We start from the raw sequence: 16,869 nt of genomic DNA, 5'->3' as shown, positions 1-16,869 counted from the left end.
CTGTAAAGCAAACACTTTGATTTAACGAGGGAAAAATCTGAATCAGACGATTTACAAAAGCAAGAATAGCCACAGCCTCAGCTGAAGGAATGCCAAGCAGGACAATGGAAGGGGACAAATGGAGAGAGGAGAAGAAGAATGAAAGCACAAGGCTGACTGACAGGGTGAACAAGCTGAGCGCCAACTGGATATGGAGGATTTTGGCAAAGTCCAACGTCTGTGCCGTTTCTAAGGAAACAGCAGTGCGTCTAAGTTCGCCGAGCAGAAGCTGAACTATTTGGAGGTTTCTTGACGCACTGAAAAGGAACGAACGGTGAAAACGCAAAAACAGGTTTGTTGTTTCACTTCACCTTTCAGAAATACTCCTTTGCAAATTTGTCACCAAGGATGGCTTCGATTAAGGTTTTGTGACTTTGTCTATTTTTAGATCACAAGAAGTCTGTAAATGATTGAATTTCTAATAACACTACCACTGATTTAAGTAATTGCACTGTTACACATTTGCCACACTTGATTGCCAGAAATCTCAAAAACCTTTTCGTGAATAGTTTCAAGTAGGAACTCTTTTTTGAGCTAAACTAATACACTGCCAGGTGGAAGGGGCATGCAAATAGCTACCATAACGGTTCAGCTGAGTGGGACACCGTTAATGTTTACATCCTGTCACGGTGCTATAAGCAGAAACCTCGTGTCACGGGTAGTTGCATGCCACTTTCTGCACCTCATTTTTGGTATTAAGGACTTTCAATATGAATCTGGTTTGTGGATGTCTTTTTAGCATTGCAATCATGATTTCTGCAAAAGAGATATTTAGCAAATGTACTTTTTTACCACGAAACCTCTGTTTCCATCATATTTAAGAGGTGCCACGAATATCCATAGCTGATACTTCAAGGCCAGGATAACTCAGAGCAAAACAATAGATAAATAAAAAACACTACAGGCAAAAGAGAAAAATTGGTGCTTGTTTAATTTTTGGAGTGGACCGTCCCTCGAAATGTTTAGGTTCACGTTTTTTCATATATATCTTCAAACAATATTCAATCAACGATATTACCCAACGCACACTATATCCAGGAGCAATCATCAGTGCAGACACAAACTGTTGAACTGAAGTGATTGCATGACATAAAACTTTTGTATGTTTGTCCAGTGTGGTACAGTAGGAGGTGCAGGATGGGAGTGGATGATTAGAAGGAGGCGTAACCTGATAGATTATTGTGTGTCCAACAACTTGCTTCCAGGCTGTTGACAGTGTGAATAATACATGACTGTATTTTAAGTGCATGTATCTTTATTGTGTGTGTCTGTGTTTGTCTTAGTTATAGTCTGTACAAATGTGACAGAGTTGTTAACTGGAAACATACAAGCTGCCCAAATGAATGTGTGAAAACGTGTATGAGTTTTAGTTTTTTTAAGAATTGAGTTTGACACCGGCAGTTCTTGTGCTGCAGGTGAAATTAACTTAGTGGGAATAAGCTGACCCAATGGAGGATCACATGACCTCGTCAGACTCAGCAGGTACCGGATGCACTTCAGTTGCCATGGTAAAGGACTCTGTAGGAGCTGATGTGGACCTGCGTGTGCTGCGTGATCGAGTGGAGGACCTGGAGCAGAGAGCGGTTTCAGCCGTCCAGCCTGAGAGCTACCTGAGGAACAGGTGAGAGACTGGGTGAGAGGGGATCCAGTGACACACACATCTGCTACCGTACGCTCACTTTTGGCCAACATAATATCACGTATCACACACACCTGACTGCACTGCATGCAAGCTTGAGAGTGCACCTCTGAAAACTACTCACTGCATCTACTGCCATGTTAGGAGATAAAACTGAATGAATTTATTTTTAATCAGAGACAGTTTAACGTTTAAAAGCTCATTTATATGATATTATACGGTGTTAAGATGACGTAATGCGATCTTGTTTTGCTATTTGATAAGGATCAGAGAGTTGGAGACGTCAGAGAGGAGCCTCCTGCTGCAGCTATATCAGCTAGCGTCTGCCTCTCAGTTCCCCAACATGCATCACTCCCAGAGGCTGGACCAGAGACTCCACATGCTCAGGGGAGAGGTCAGGACCATGGTGAGTGCTGTCTGAGAGATTCAGTGGGTCACTGATGTAGAAAATATAAAATACATTTACAGCTTTGAATATGCAAGTTTTAGAAGATGGGAGTAATATGTACTTCAGATATGAATGAGAGGCTTGTGCAGTTTACTGGGGATAGACAAAATAATATCCGATTTTACCTATGAAAACAATGAACTCCCATTAAATGCAAAGTTTTAAAGGCTGGGTTGTTAATAGTTTAACACTTTTACTGCTATAATATATTTTGCAAGTAGCACACTTTATATACTTTATACATGCCTTGAGTAGTCACATAAATTCACTTACAGGCCATTTTTATGCTAAACCTAAAAATATTTTTAGGTTTTAGCTTCTGTGAAGCACTTTGTGATTTTTATCTTGAAAGGTGCTATATAAATAAAGTTTTACTTACTTACTTATGCATTTATTTGGTCAAAACAGATACATACTACATGACTCAGCCACTGTTATATACTGTTTTTTTTACCTACAGATTCAAAAAAGTCAAAAAAGTCTAGAGGTTATTGTCTTAGGTCCCAAGAGTCATTCCTTTTGTCTATACCAAACATTTGCACTGAATTTGGAAAAAGAGCATTCAAATTTGCAGCTCCTATTAGACGGTTACTATCACTAAGGTATTCATTTTTATTGACACTGAAGTTTATCATTTTTGGTTGCTTTATTTTTATTGCCTGTCTGGTGTATGAAGTGTATGATTGTACTGCTCTCTTTTGTGGCCAGGACACTCTTGTAAACAAGATTTTTATTCTTAGTCTTATTTTTCCTGGTCAAATAAAGGTTAAATTAAAAAAACAACAACAACAACATGCTAGTGTGATAGTGAGCATAGAGTTTTTTTTATCATCTTTGTTGAGATTACATCACTTTATCTTTTAGGTATCTTTAAGAAGTTTGAATGATGGAAACTTATTTAAAGTAGTTAGTTTGCCACTGTACAGTAAAACAAATACAGCTGCTGATATATGTCTTATAGATATCATATACAGCTAAGACTGTTACTACTACAAATACTAGCACACAAACTAGTTCAGCTCAGGCATGTAGATGTTATCAAGCAAGATTCTGTTCTCTGTCTCTCTCAGACTCAGGAGAAGGAGCGAGAGGAGCGAGTGTGGAGGGAGCGACTGCAGCGCTGTCAGAGGCAACTGAAGGCCAAAGAGGAAGAGATGAGTCGACAGGCCCAGTATTTTGAAAACTTTAAAACCCAACTCCAACACAAGCTCAGCCTGGCCTGGGAGAGAGAGGAGAGCCTGCAGAATCGCATCTACACTTTAGAAAAGCAGCTACTTGACATGACTGTGAGTGCCGCCACTGGTATGTCAACTATCAGAGCAGTCCGAATCACTGGTGGTACTGTGCAGTGCTTGGAAGAACAAGACAGGCTATCTTCCATGAGGGGAGAGGGCGAAGGAGAAGAGGAGACCAAGGAAGAGAGGCGAAAGAAATGGCAGCCAAATGTTGGAACTGAGAGAGAAGAAAGGCAAAAGGGCGATGAGGGAAAAGCAGAGAACAGCATAGGAGGAGGAAGAAACAGTGACACAAAACAGTCCTCAAATGAGGCAAGGTTACAAGGATTCATTGTCAGCCTGCAGGAGGATCTCAGAGTACTCCTGGAGAGAGAGGAGGAAAGGATGACTGAGAGGAAGAGACTAATGGAGCAGCTCCAGGAGGCCCAGGAGAGCAACCACTTCGTCAGCTGCAGCGTGGATGAGATGAAGTCAGAGATCCATCAGCTGAAACTATCTGAGAACTCGCTATTGGAGGAGCTTGAACACCTGAGAGAGGAGAACCTAAGACTGCAGCAGGTCCTCAGGGATTCGGCTAACCACATACCAAGCCAATCGTCCGCATGCCTGAGTCCTGAGACCAGCACACCCAACTCCAGTCTGGCTGTTAATTCTGGGACTGCCAACATTTTCTCATATTCCACTGCCACGGGACAGCCATCAGTGGCTTGCTCAGGAGAGGTTTGTAGAATCCAAGTAATATTAATATTTAATATTATTAATATTATATTAACGGTCTATCTGTCTGTCTGTCTGTTTATCTATAATATACTACTATAATACTATAACTTAATTAGGTAGTCTGACTGTGCTAAATATCAAAACATATACGACTTACTGATGCCGGTTTGGAGACAAACTGCTGTTTTTAATGTATTCACTTATTATCACCTATTTGTGAACTTAGACAGGCTACCAGTGTTAATTGTTAATTAATTAAAATGTTTTGCAGTGTGAAAATTATCAGTATTTCCCATAGTTGAAGGAAGCATAGGAACTTTACAGTTCTTTGTTATAAGAATTGTTGTTATTCTATCGACTTTGTCTCGTCAAATATCTTAAAATTGTGGTTTTTGTGCAGGTGCAGCCTTATTCATCAGAGGTTCCACTTGTTCACCACCAGGCGACAGCAGAGAGCACACAGAGCAGCACAGAGCATTATTCCTCAGCAGTTAAATCAAAAATGCGAACTAAAAGTCATCCTGTAAACCTGTGTCACTACGGGTCTGAATCCAGTGCCAACTTCAAGTCACTTTCCTTGACTACAGAATCAATAGATGAGTTTAAACTTGGAAGCTGGTGCTCTGACGGGATCTTAAACTTAGAAGAGAGCCCCAGTGAGGAATCTGATGCCCTGAGGGAAGCTTACAGGAGCTTGGGGTTAGATAGAGATCTTAAAGCTCTTCAGGAGCAACGTGACAACCTGAAGGTTGCTCTGCAGCACACACAGAGTCAGCTAAAGGAGATAGCTGAGGAAAATGCTCAGCTGAAGTTACAACTCAGGAAGCAAGCAGAGGAACTAGAGGCAGAGACTGAGCAGAGGTCTTCAGCAGAAAAGGTATTTTACACGTGGTTTAGTATTCTTATCATTTTTATTTTCCACCAAAGACATCCAGTATATCACTGATCAAACTCTGTATCTCTGTACAGATTAACACACCCTCTACTTATGGTGGGAATGATCAACCCAGGTCATCTCCTACTCAAGATGGCAACATTCTTGCTCTTGCCCAGGATGATCTTATCCAAAGCCTGAATCAGGAAAACAGGGCATTGGCAGAGAGGATCCAGGAGCTTTTGGCTCACATTGAGCGCAAAGAGGATGACATCACAAAGCAGCAAACCCAACTGATGGAGCGTATCTCCCAGCTAGAAGAGGATCAGGTCAGGCTGGAGCAGGAGAACCGGGAACAGGGGTGTTTGATCTCAGAACTCACCAAGAAGACTGAGGATGATCTGAACACCATCATGGATCTGCAGCAGAAGTTAGTCCAAGGAGAAGAAGCTTCACATTTGATGTTCAATCAAGAAACTGACTCTATGAAAACAGGATCAGTATCTGGTAGTCAGCATAATAATCTGTGTGACTTACTAAAAAGCAGCTCACAAAAAAATCATCTTCATCTTGATTCACAAAAAGATGAAGCAGCCCAGCTGACCAATTCAGTCCAGAACCTCAAAACAGAAGAAGAAGAATTGACTAAATCCATAAATTCACTCAGAGAACAGCAAAGAGAAGTAGCTCTGTCAGTCCAAGTACAGACAGAAGAGAAACAGCAATTAACTCGGACAGTATGGGGACTGAAAGAGGAAAAAGACCACATCTCTAAAGCTCTGGCTGACCTTAAACAAGAGAAAGAGCAGCTGAGCAGGGCAGTCTGTGGGCTGAGAGATGAAAGAGAACACTTTAAAAGGTCCATAAGCGGCCAAAAAGAGGAGAAAGAGCAGCTAACCAAGTCTTTATCTGCACTTGAAAGAGATAAAGGGGCAATATTAGAATCTCTCTCAAGTGGAAAAGAAGAGCGAGATGAAATAATGAAGTCACTGCAGAGTTTACAGACAGAAAGCAACCAGTTAAGCCAGACAGTGCTGTATCTGAAACAAGAGAGAGACAAACTAACCGATTCTCTTAAGTGTCTGAAGGAAAAGAGAGACCAGGAGCAAATATCTCCCAGTTTAAAGGAAGAACACGACAGGTTGATGAAGTCAGTAAGCAGCTTGGAGGAAGAAAAAAGAAGAACTGAACATTCAGTCAGTTGTTTGAAACAAGCAGAAGAGCAGATAATGCAGGTAATTCAAGACCTTAGGGAAGAAAGAGACAACCTACAAAGTCTCAGCATCCAAAAACAAACAGAGGAGAGGAATCAAAAGCAGCAGATGCTGAACTCAAGCAGTGCTGGTTTGACGAAGAAGAGTGAGATTCCTGCTGAAACTGCAGATTATGCTACACAAAGATGCCAGACTAATAACCATGGTGGAAACTTAATACAGGTATTGAGAATGGAGTGCATTTGTGCATGATGTCAGGACCTGTTGTGTCAGTTTACAGAATATCCTTTCAGCATCATGGTTTTTCAGCGTGATTTTTGAGGCATCAATTTTTTTTATTTATAGCAGGAAGAAAATGATCTGATGAGAGAGATTGAAACTTTGGGAGCAGAGCTAAAGAGGTCACGGGAGGAAATGGACAAGAGCCGTGCAGAGGTGGGTTAAAGCGAGTTTGTTATTAGTTTAGAAAAATTGTATTATGCAGATTTTTTTCATCCTTCTTGTCATCATATTATTTTCTTAGAGAGCCATAATATATGTTTCAAAACCACACTTTCCTCATTTTGTATATATCTTCAGATCAAGAGGCTTCAGGGTGAACTGCGTCATTCAGAAACGAGGAGGGAGGAGGCGGAGAGAAAGGCGAGCCAAGCAGCTGAAAACGCAGTGAAGCTCACAGATGTTGAAAATCAGATGGAAGAAATCAAGAAGGAAAATTACAACCTCACAACCCAGGTATTCATTTACAGATACAGTCAAAATGATACCAGACCCTAAATCTGCAACATGTTCTACATGTTAAAAAAGTGCAAAACTTATATAATTAGTGTAAGAAGATTTGATTTTCGAACAAAACTGGTTGAGTCTCCAAGGACATTTCAAGATTGGTTGACTGGATTATTGGAAAACGCATTGATCACAGGGCTTTAATTTTACGCGCTTCAATAGAAAAACAAAATGCCAGTAACAGTGAAGTTTAGTTCCTGCAGCCACAAAGCATCTCCACAACAGGAGCGGCTTACTTTATACTTCTTAAAACAGACACACTGGACTTAATTTTTAAGAAATAGAGTTTAATCACACCATAAAGAAAAACCACCAGAGCTTTAAAGTCCTATTTACATTTTGTCTTGCACATTCGAGTCGACTTTTATGTTCTTTTTGGTTTAGATTGGAGTGTGCTGAAGTTTCCAAAGTTTACACCTTTGCCTTTCAAGTCTACTCATTTATAGTCTTTGATGATACTTTTATTCTCGCCTCCTTCTAGCCCTTCAAGTCCTTCACAGAAATAGTCGTTTTTCTCACCTGCTGTTTTCAAACATCCCTTCAAAGAAAAGCCGTTCTTTCTTTTGCACCTTTTTCCAAGTGTGTGTCTTTGCCTCGAACTCTGTCCCTCCTCTTTGTTACTCATCTTAAACCCGCACATGCAACAATTACATTTGCTTCACAGTTGAATCAAATATAGTTGTATTAGAGTTCCCAGAAGCTTAATTGGGTTTCACCACCAATTGGTGAAATGATTAAAAAGCAGAAGTCAGGTACTGCAGGTGTTGAATAATTTAGACGTGGCTGTACTACATGAAAATCCATCAAGAATTTTAGTCATTCAGTGTGTTTTTTGTCTCTGAGGCCTTTCAGCTAATTTTGTACACAAAGTTTAAGCGTTAGACCTAAAGAGCAGCTGTCTCTGCTGCAGGTGAAGGAGCTGCAGAACAAACTGACAGGCCTGCTCTGGGAGAAGACTGACACGCTGTCACTCAAGACTCAAACAGAGGAGCGATATAACATCCTCACAGCTCAGCTCAAAGCCAAGGTAAGAATGCCAAAATGCCTTTGTTATTTAGATTCTTATATACATCATAAAATACTTCTAAGTGGCCGTATGTGTTGAACAAATTAGCGTTAAACTTAAATCATTATCACGATGCTGATATGTTGTACTAGACTGTAATACACTGACACATTCTAATTCTTGGCTGGAGACAGTTTTACTCATAAGTCGTCTGTGTGTGTGTTGATGTGATGTGTGTGTGTAAAACCCCACAGACTGTTGCTCTAGAGGAGCTGAACTCGGAGTATATAGCTCTGAAAAGAGGACAAGGCAGCAGGGATGACGTTAATACTGTTCTTGTCTCACTCAGGGTACGTTACAATGACATCAGAGCTAAGGTGGGTCAGCTAAGTTTAAGTAATAAACTATTCTCTCTTTATACTTAATGAACAATTGCCATGTTTATAATTTTACTTGTTTGTAGTATGATGCGCTGCTGAAAAGGAAAAGCCAGACAGACTTGGATATACCGCCTTTAAAGGTGAGGAAATAAAGACTAGATTTATGTTCAGGTTCTGCTCAACAGATTTTAGTGGTTCGTTCTGACTGTCAGGTATTTTGTCCAATAACAGGCCAAGCTGTCTTGCCTAGTGGTGAAGTGTCAGGAGAGGAACAGCCTATTAGATCAGATGATGAAGATCTTGCAGAGACAAGGCTGTATGAACCCCTACCTCACACAGCAGGTCGAGCATCTGCTCAGCGATGGCGCTCTGCAGGAGTACACTGCAGCATTCACATTGGAAAATAACACAAAGACCTGGGATTACGCTAGTGGGTTTACTCCTGAATTTAGTTCAAAATATAAAAGCTGCACCAGTAAATTCATAACTGATCGGACCTGCCCGGTTGTATCCACCTGTGTAAAAAAGCATCAACAAACTGGAGTCACACCTGAAGCTGGAGTAGAGGGCAGAGGGAAAGAAATTTCCATAGTTTCCACTGAATCTTCAGGAAATCATCAAGACTGCGGTAGTGAATTCACACCTGTACTCACAGGATCGCTAAAGAAAGACGCCAACTCATCTGTGCCATCCTCACCAGTGCAAGAGCAAGCCACCGTCCAGGCGTCAGCGTCACCTGCTCTTCCACCAAATGAGCGAGAAATCACTGATACAGTGCCGGTGAGGCAATGCAAATAAATATAATTAATCAAAGCTTATTTTAAAACCTTAATTTGTAATATTTTTTATAAAAAAATAACATAACCTCAGTTCCAGATTTCTGTGTTATGTTATTTATTGTATGTTTTCTGCCAGGCCTGCATTTATTCTCACTGTCTTTCACTCCTTTACAGAAAAGTGTGTCTGTCTTATGTTTTTACAGTGAAAGATAATTTTTATAGAGCAAAAACTCTCTGAAATATTCTTTGTTAGGGAACGCTAACATGACCTCAGTGTGCCAGTGCTTAAATTATCAAACAAAGACTGTACTTTATATTAGAAATTTTAGACTCAGTGAAAGTCTAAGACAGTCTATTCTCGATCCAGCCACAGCTGTCTCCTTCTGCTGGTGGACCGCCACAAGCAGCCAGTCAACCAGAGAAATTAGTGTTTCATCATCCGGAGATAAAGAAAGAGAAGTCCTCCCTCTGTGCCTCCAGTGTGACTGGATACTTGTTGAGTCCTACCATTCCCTCCTCTGTCTCCTTTGCCAGTCCAAAGAGGAGGTTGAGTAGTCCTGAGAAGATCCTTAACCTCCACGAACAGCTACAGAAGACCCTGAGGAGCAGCTTTGAGGTACACTTAGGAGTTTTCTAACATAGAGTAACAAAAATATAGGTTAGTGCTGAATTATACAGAAAGGTTGATATAGATTTTTGCTTTTTTCTGATATGAAATAAAAGCCACTCTAATCTACAATTTGTCCTTTGAAGTTTCACTGATTTAGAAGTTATTTCCACATAAAGTAAGGTAGGTCAAATCCAATCAGATCTTATATATCTAATGAATTCTAATATCTGTCTCCATCCCAAGGCTCCACAGAGCAGAGGAAGAGGGCAGGACCCCAGGAGGAGTCCATCACTGTCAGCTCCTGCAGACCTGAACAAAGCCTCTCAGACTAAGAAGCTGAGCTTGAGTTTCAATAATGCACAGATCAACTCTCTCACAGTCACCACAGCTATGAGCCAAGCTCCACACACTCCAGTAGTAACAACTAAACCAGTTGCCCCTAACAAGTCACTAACACTTTTTGAAGCAGTTGCATCTAGATCAGTTTATGCAACCTTCAGTCCCAGCATCTTTACTAACCATCACCTTAAAGGGGACACATCTGCTCTTTCTAGCTCTTCTAACTTTACTCTTTTCACCCCGGCTGCAAACAATGTCAAATCCATTTTAAGTAATGGCACTAATGAAACATTATCCTCAGAAATTACAAAGAAAATCACCGCAATCCCTGATGTATCCTATGCCGCACAAAAAGCTTCTCTACAGAGGGTTGCTACTTTTGACTCTGCTGTTACTAATCCAAAAGCCACTTCCTCAGATGCAACTGCCCCTCAAATATCAACTGCCCCTGAAGTTACAACTTTCAACATGACTTCTAAAATGGATGGTGCTATCCCTGAAGTTTCTCAGTCCAGTCAGCTGTCTCACTGCTCTCCTGAGAGATCGAACAAGTTTGCCACAACATTCACCGCTCGTTTAGGAAAAAGACCAAAGCCAGGTACTGTTCACACCACTTGGTTTAGTAAACTAATAGTAAATTCTGGATATATTAAGTCCTGCTATCTGTGTTTGTTTTGGTGTGGTTTAGTAATAACTAGTGAATAATAAAAGCAGCAGAGAGCATAACTGTACTTGACATTTCTGTGTCCAATCCCCTCCAGAAGCTCCAGCCGAGGTTCGTTCCGTTGAGGTCATCAAAACAGTGGGTCAGAGCAACCTTATGATTGGCTGGGAGAGACCACCGCTCGATGAGCTGGGATGCAGTAATGGCACGTTTGTGTATGGCTACAGGGTAGGTAAACAATACATAGGATTATCTTCGTTTGTATGTGTTTTTCTTGTACTCATTATGTCTCGTTATCTCTCAGGTGTATGTTGATGGGGACTTTCACAAATCTGTCATGAGCTCAGCGTGCACCAAGGTATCCACAGCTGTACAAAATCCATCCTGTCATGATAAATAAGTAAATCAAAGTATGAATGAAAGCAGGGCACAAAAAGTAAGTCTTGTTTCTGTCTGTGCAGTGTATTCTTGAAAATATCGACCTGAGTGTCCCTGTTCACATCAGTGTGCAGACACTGGGATCTAATGGACTTAGTTCAGATAGTGTACACGCCGTGTTTCGGACCTCAGTTAGAACGGAGCCACAGTGAAGCCACCGAGACGCTCAGATCAGCAGGTTGGTCCAAAGATTATTATAGCAGTTTTCACCAGGTTTACATATTAATATGTTTAGTGGTTTTTTTTTATTATTTTTTTGAATCTCTGTAGAAATACTGCAGATTCTCAGTGAGTTTGTGCCATTAATGATTGTTTTATGCACTATAGCTGCATTTGTAACATAATTATGTACACTGCTAAAAAAAATGAAAGCAAATCACTTTGAAAACACATTAGATCCTAATGATCCGGACCACGTCCGGTGTTCTACTGGATGTTGGTCAGGTGAGCATGGGAAAGTCAGTGGTATCAGTTCCTTCATCCTCTAGGAACTGCTCGTATACTTCCACCACATGAGACATGATTGTGCACCAGGGGAACCCAGGACCGACTGCACAAGCGTAGGATATGACAATAGGTCCAAAGATTTCATCCTGATATGGACTCACAGTCAGGATGCTGTTGCTTAGCCTTTAGATGTGTGTGCGTCCCTCCCCGGATATGGCTCCCCAGACCATCACTGACCACAGCTTAATGCAATGCTCAAAAACAGTCAGAAAAGATGAGGAGGGAAAAACGTCAGTGACCTCAACCTATAAAACCATTCCTGTTTTGGACTCTGTCTCATTGTTGTGCCTCTAGTGCACCAGCTGAAACTGATTAACAGCCCCCTGACTAGAAGTTTAATTTGACTTGATGATACACTCTAATAAAAAAGTGTTCCTTTCATTTTTTTTGAGCAGTATATACATATTTTCATTTTAATGTGTTTTAATGTGTGTTTAATGTGTTCACATTTGAAAAACAACAAAATTCAATTAAAGTATTTTCTCCTGTGTCCTGCGTGTTTCCGCAATATACCACTAAAAAGGCTGTACTTTGATAATCTAATTTCTTTCTGTCCTGCGTGTCCTGTGTGTGTGTCCGTCCTTCAGCACAGAAACATCTATATCTGCAGGCCTCTGAGGGAGCGCCCTCACCTCCGCCTCGACTGAGACACAGTCACACTGCTGGATAACCGCTCCACGTCAGGCTCAGGTCAACCAATCAGAAAAAACTCCTCTCACACGGTTATTGCCAGCCTATGATCATGCGGTGACCTGTGGTCGGCCACTAAACCTCGAAATGATGAACTAAAGATGTCATACAAAATACTGTGTAAGATCCTTGCCTCGGCTCTGTTAATGTGCATGTAAAAGCAGGTCGATCCTCGTTGGAGGACCTTTCTGTTTTACAGTCTCATCTGCTGGACTTCTTAAACGAGCGAGACGTTGTGCTTGCGATTGCCAGTTTTCTCATGAAAAACTGCTAAGTGCAAATGTTTATGAAGCCAAGCTGAATCATACTGTAAAATGCTGCCTGTGACACCAACATTTACTAACACTGGTCAAACAAGACATAAAAATGACAAAGGGATGTCTGCTTCTGCTGCACTTTTACACTGTGTTAAACACAGGGAGATAATGTGTCACACTGCTTGTCATATTACCGTCTCTGTGGACTGTGGACCTGAGCAGCTGCCTAAAGGGACATGAAGTATTTGAAAAGCCTTTTTGACAGCAACACACGCTGTAAAATGTGCTGACACAACCTTGTACACAAAGTTCACAGTACTTGATTTTTACACACGAAGCCAAATATTTGAAAAGATGTTTCACTCCAAAGACTTCTCTGTTTCCTTCTCCTCATAGGTCTACAGGACTTCTTTAATCACAGATGGCAGATGTTGTTTAAGTTTGAAAAATTTGCACACAATCAGTATTGAAATCTAGAAGAAGAAATTTTAAAGAAGAGATTATCACTGATATTTTTTTGTAGAGATTATAAAAAAAATATGCCAATATACCACACACTGTATGTCTTTTTGTATGAGTGACACTTTCATACCTAATAGATGTCATGTTTGCACGCTTGCATTATTTTATTTTTTTTAAATTATAACACACATACTATGTTCTTTTTACTATTAACTGTATGTACGGGTGCAGAGTGATCATGGTGCAGCAAAGGTATTTTTCTATCAGTAATTGATAATATTGTTTTCCCATTGATTCCTTACAGCTGTGCAGAGAATAAATGTTTATATGCAGTCTATCTTTACTGTCTCTCTGTCTGTGCATGTGCAGTTTTGGTTTTAGAATTCGAAAGGTATGACACATCTCTGAATTAAGCGATTTCCAGTTTCTCTGTGGTAAATTGAAGTCTTTAACGCTCCCTTAATGGCTGGCAGTTAAATTAAATAAGCCATTAAAAAACCTACTGGATTATTACAAGAGATATTTTGGAGCTATGTGATTATTCCAGAACAGCAAGCTTCACTGATCGGGTGTGTAGTAATCTTTCCCCGCAGTCAACACTAGATGGCAGGCACTGAAACCATCATTGTGTTGGCTAAGGTGCTCCTACTCTGATTGTGTGTATAAATCTGACAGTTTTCAGCAGAGGTTTAATGGAGTGGATGATGCTGATGTGCACACAGAGAAAGGCTGAAGTTGCCTACCACATCTCACCGCTTTCCTTGTTCATTACAATCCAGGCACAACACCAAAAAGCGAAGAAGCATTTAGGGGCAGCAAGGTTCACCTGCTGTAGTCGGCAGATTTGGAAGCTCCTCTGAGAATGTCATCGCTCATGCTCAGCAGAAATAGTGCTAGGTGAAGGGAGGTGGGGGGGACTGTGTCTTTGTTTGCACTGAGTGAATAGAGCAGTGGCTTAATAAACATTTCTACCTAGGGTAAGTTTAAAACTTGTGTTTTTATATTTATTTCACCTTTTAGGTCATACTATTTTTTATTAATTTCACACGCTCATTTTTAATTTCCCTGTTGTCAGGGGTTTGGAAAATGGGTCTATCCTTACTTTGAGGTAAATCACATAATTTGAGGCCCAGTAGAGTTTTTTGGGGCAGACTATGATCAGCTGGATTTCATTGTTGATTAAGCCAACTGCATTTTATATCATCCTCATCCTAGAAACCAAAGAGCATATTTAACCAGTGTTGGGGAGTAACGGAATACATGTACCGCCGTTACGTATTTAAAATACAAAATATGAGTAACTGTATTCCGTTACAGTTACCGTTTAAAAGGGTGGTATTTAGAATACAGTTACTTTGTTGAAATAAATGGATTACACAACGGTACTTCCCTGTTTCATGTTGTGGCGGGTCAGGACTGTTTGGGTTTTGTTTGACAGCTATGTTGTTGTTCCAGGCGGCAGCGTTACGGTTGCCATGGTTACAGGGTGACGCTCTCTCTCTGCGTGTTTCCTGGGTGAGAGAGGCCTTTTTGTTGTTGTTGTGCTAAGCTAATAGGCAGAATGCTACAGGTATAGCTCTAAAGAATGTAGCATCATGGGCAGTGTAGTCCGTGCTGCAGGGAGAATGGACTGTCATACACGTTATGTGTCTGTGAGCGAGGGAGGGAGAAAAAGGAAAAGTACGAGCTGTCATCGAGCAAAAACGGGAGCTGGAAGCATTTAAATATAATAATAACCACTGCAGCCAAGAAGAGTCCCTGACGAGCCCAGTTGTAAGTAAGCTATTAAGACTCGACTGTACACCGTGTTCGTGTTTTCCTCCAAAAACAATAAGTTCTGTTGGAGCAGCCTTTCAACGCCTCTCTCTGTCTCTCGCTAGCAAAGTTGACCCAGACAACAAAGTAAAGCTAGTTTTCAGCTACTAGCCGACACAGAACCCGACGTATTAGCCAGAGGTCCCTTTACTACGGTTCGGAGCCGCGGACCTTCAGTAACAGTAATAAATCACAGCAATAGTACATTCATGTAGTTGTAAACAGCATGATAATATATTAAGTAATCCAAAGTATTCGGAATACGTTACAGAATACATTTTGGGACATGTATTCTGTATTCTGTAACGGAATACATTTTAAAAGTAACCTTCCCAACACTTTATTTAACTTACAGTCTTTAAGTTACAGTCTTTAACCTAACATTACAGCAAGCATGGACAACACAGTCTGCTCCGTGCCAGTCTAAATTAGTACAACACTGAAATACTTTACCATAATACTGCAAGCTATTCCTGCACTAATAAAGCCTTTGAATAACTCGATATCATTCACTGAAGAAGGCATTTCTAGACATCGTTGAATGTTCTTCTCCATGTACTCCAGCTTCCTCCCAAAGACGTGCTTTTTAGATTAACTGGTGCTTTTGAATTGGCTGTAGGTGTGAATGGTTGTCTGTTTCTTGCCGTTAGCCCTGTAATTGAATGTTGACCTGTCCAGAGAGTCCTTCCACCCACCCTGAGTTAAATAAGCAGTTAGGAAGATGAATGGAAAGCACATTTTAGGAATTTCTTGAAATTTGATAGCCTTGTTGAGGCAGTTTTCAGTTTTCTTTAAGAAGTAGGAATGTTAGTTACAGACCTAAATGTTTTAGATATTGATATGTTTTGTATGAAACCTAATTATTTTTAACTGCTTATCAAACTTGGGAGGGTGTGGATGGTTTTGGGGAGTGGTTGCTTCCTGCCCAAGCTGCACAGAGTGCAGGGCCAGGTACAGAGGTGTGGTGTATGAACAATATAACAATAATGAGTAATTATAGCACAATAAAACTTAGATAATTTGAAAGTGGTGAGTGGAAATGCATTTGGGGCTTGTGTACAGTTTAAGTTTGCAGAACCCAAGAAGGTTTTGTTTCCATGCATAAAAACAGAATTCATATCATTCAGCTGATATCATTTTTCTTCAGAGAATACTAGGGGGCATATTTTCTGTATTGCATGTTAGTCCCATTGCAGTTGCCTCCTAGATGGCTGGTTTTGACTCAACTCCTAGACAAATGTGGTCTCCTGAAGTCCTGCAGTGCACCAACTAAAGGAGCTTAAATGGAAACTGCATTGCAGATACTTTTACACAACTTGCCTTTAAATTAAAGAGCTGGGCTGGACCCACAGGGCTGCCCATACCCTCTCCAGGGAGACTCACCTTCATTATTAATACACTCTCCAACATGCATGATGCAAAGGCTCAGAGTAGTGGCGTGGGCCTATGGTCGTATTTACGTGAGATCTCTGTTGATCCATTCTTAACTAAGCCCACCTCAGCACCGACTCTTCCCATGGAGGCCAACATGGGGTTTACAGAGATGCAATGGTGGAGAGAGATGGATGAAGAAAGAGGAACTGCAGATTAAAAAGTGTGAATGCACAACTTGTCTCAGGGGTGTCAATATAAGAGACAGCTGGGCTCAGGAATATTCTGTAGTGATGCTTAAAGACATATCTGGAGCTTTCTCTGTGTATTTGTGTGTGTGTGTGTGTCAGAGTGTGAGAGAGAGAGAGCTCTGCAGGGGATATTTCCTTTTTGCAGGACTGTGTGTGTACATAAGTGTGTCCTAAGCTGTGCATGTGTATGTGCTGTGATCCTGACAAGCAGTTGTCATCAGCAGAATGTCTTGAGGGGGGTTTCTTGGAAATGGAGCCAAAGAAAAGAAAGAGGAGAGGAGGGATGGTGTGTTGAGGTTGTAATTTCACCCAGAGGGGACGTTGTCACTCCATAACTGCCACTGA

General features: G+C 40.9%; 1 protein-coding gene across 1 annotated transcript; it reads left to right on the top strand.

The window, feature by feature from the left end:
* The first annotated feature begins 198 nt into the window (after positions 1-198).
* Positions 199-12,605, top strand: LOC102776725 (uncharacterized). The gene is made up of 18 exons (XM_006781398.3): positions 199-331; positions 1,455-1,660; positions 1,943-2,084; positions 3,197-4,081; positions 4,482-4,958; positions 5,051-6,391; positions 6,515-6,604; positions 6,749-6,904; positions 7,866-7,982; positions 8,216-8,338; positions 8,425-8,481; positions 8,573-9,121; positions 9,488-9,736; positions 9,974-10,667; positions 10,831-10,961; positions 11,038-11,091; positions 11,195-11,349; positions 12,266-12,605. The coding sequence occupies exons 2-17, from the start codon at positions 1,488-1,490 to the stop codon at positions 11,321-11,323; spliced, it is 5,367 nt and encodes a 1,788-aa protein (XP_006781461.2). The 5' UTR covers positions 199-331; positions 1,455-1,487; the 3' UTR covers positions 11,324-11,349; positions 12,266-12,605.
* The last annotated feature ends 4,264 nt before the right edge of the window (positions 12,606-16,869 follow it).

The sequence above is a fragment of the Neolamprologus brichardi genome, chromosome 2, assembly GCF_056152115.1.
Source record: "Neolamprologus brichardi isolate AB-2024 chromosome 2, ASM5615211v1, whole genome shotgun sequence".
NCBI lineage: Eukaryota > Metazoa > Chordata > Actinopteri > Cichliformes > Cichlidae > Neolamprologus > Neolamprologus brichardi.
This window is presented reverse-complemented; position numbering and strand designations above follow the sequence as displayed.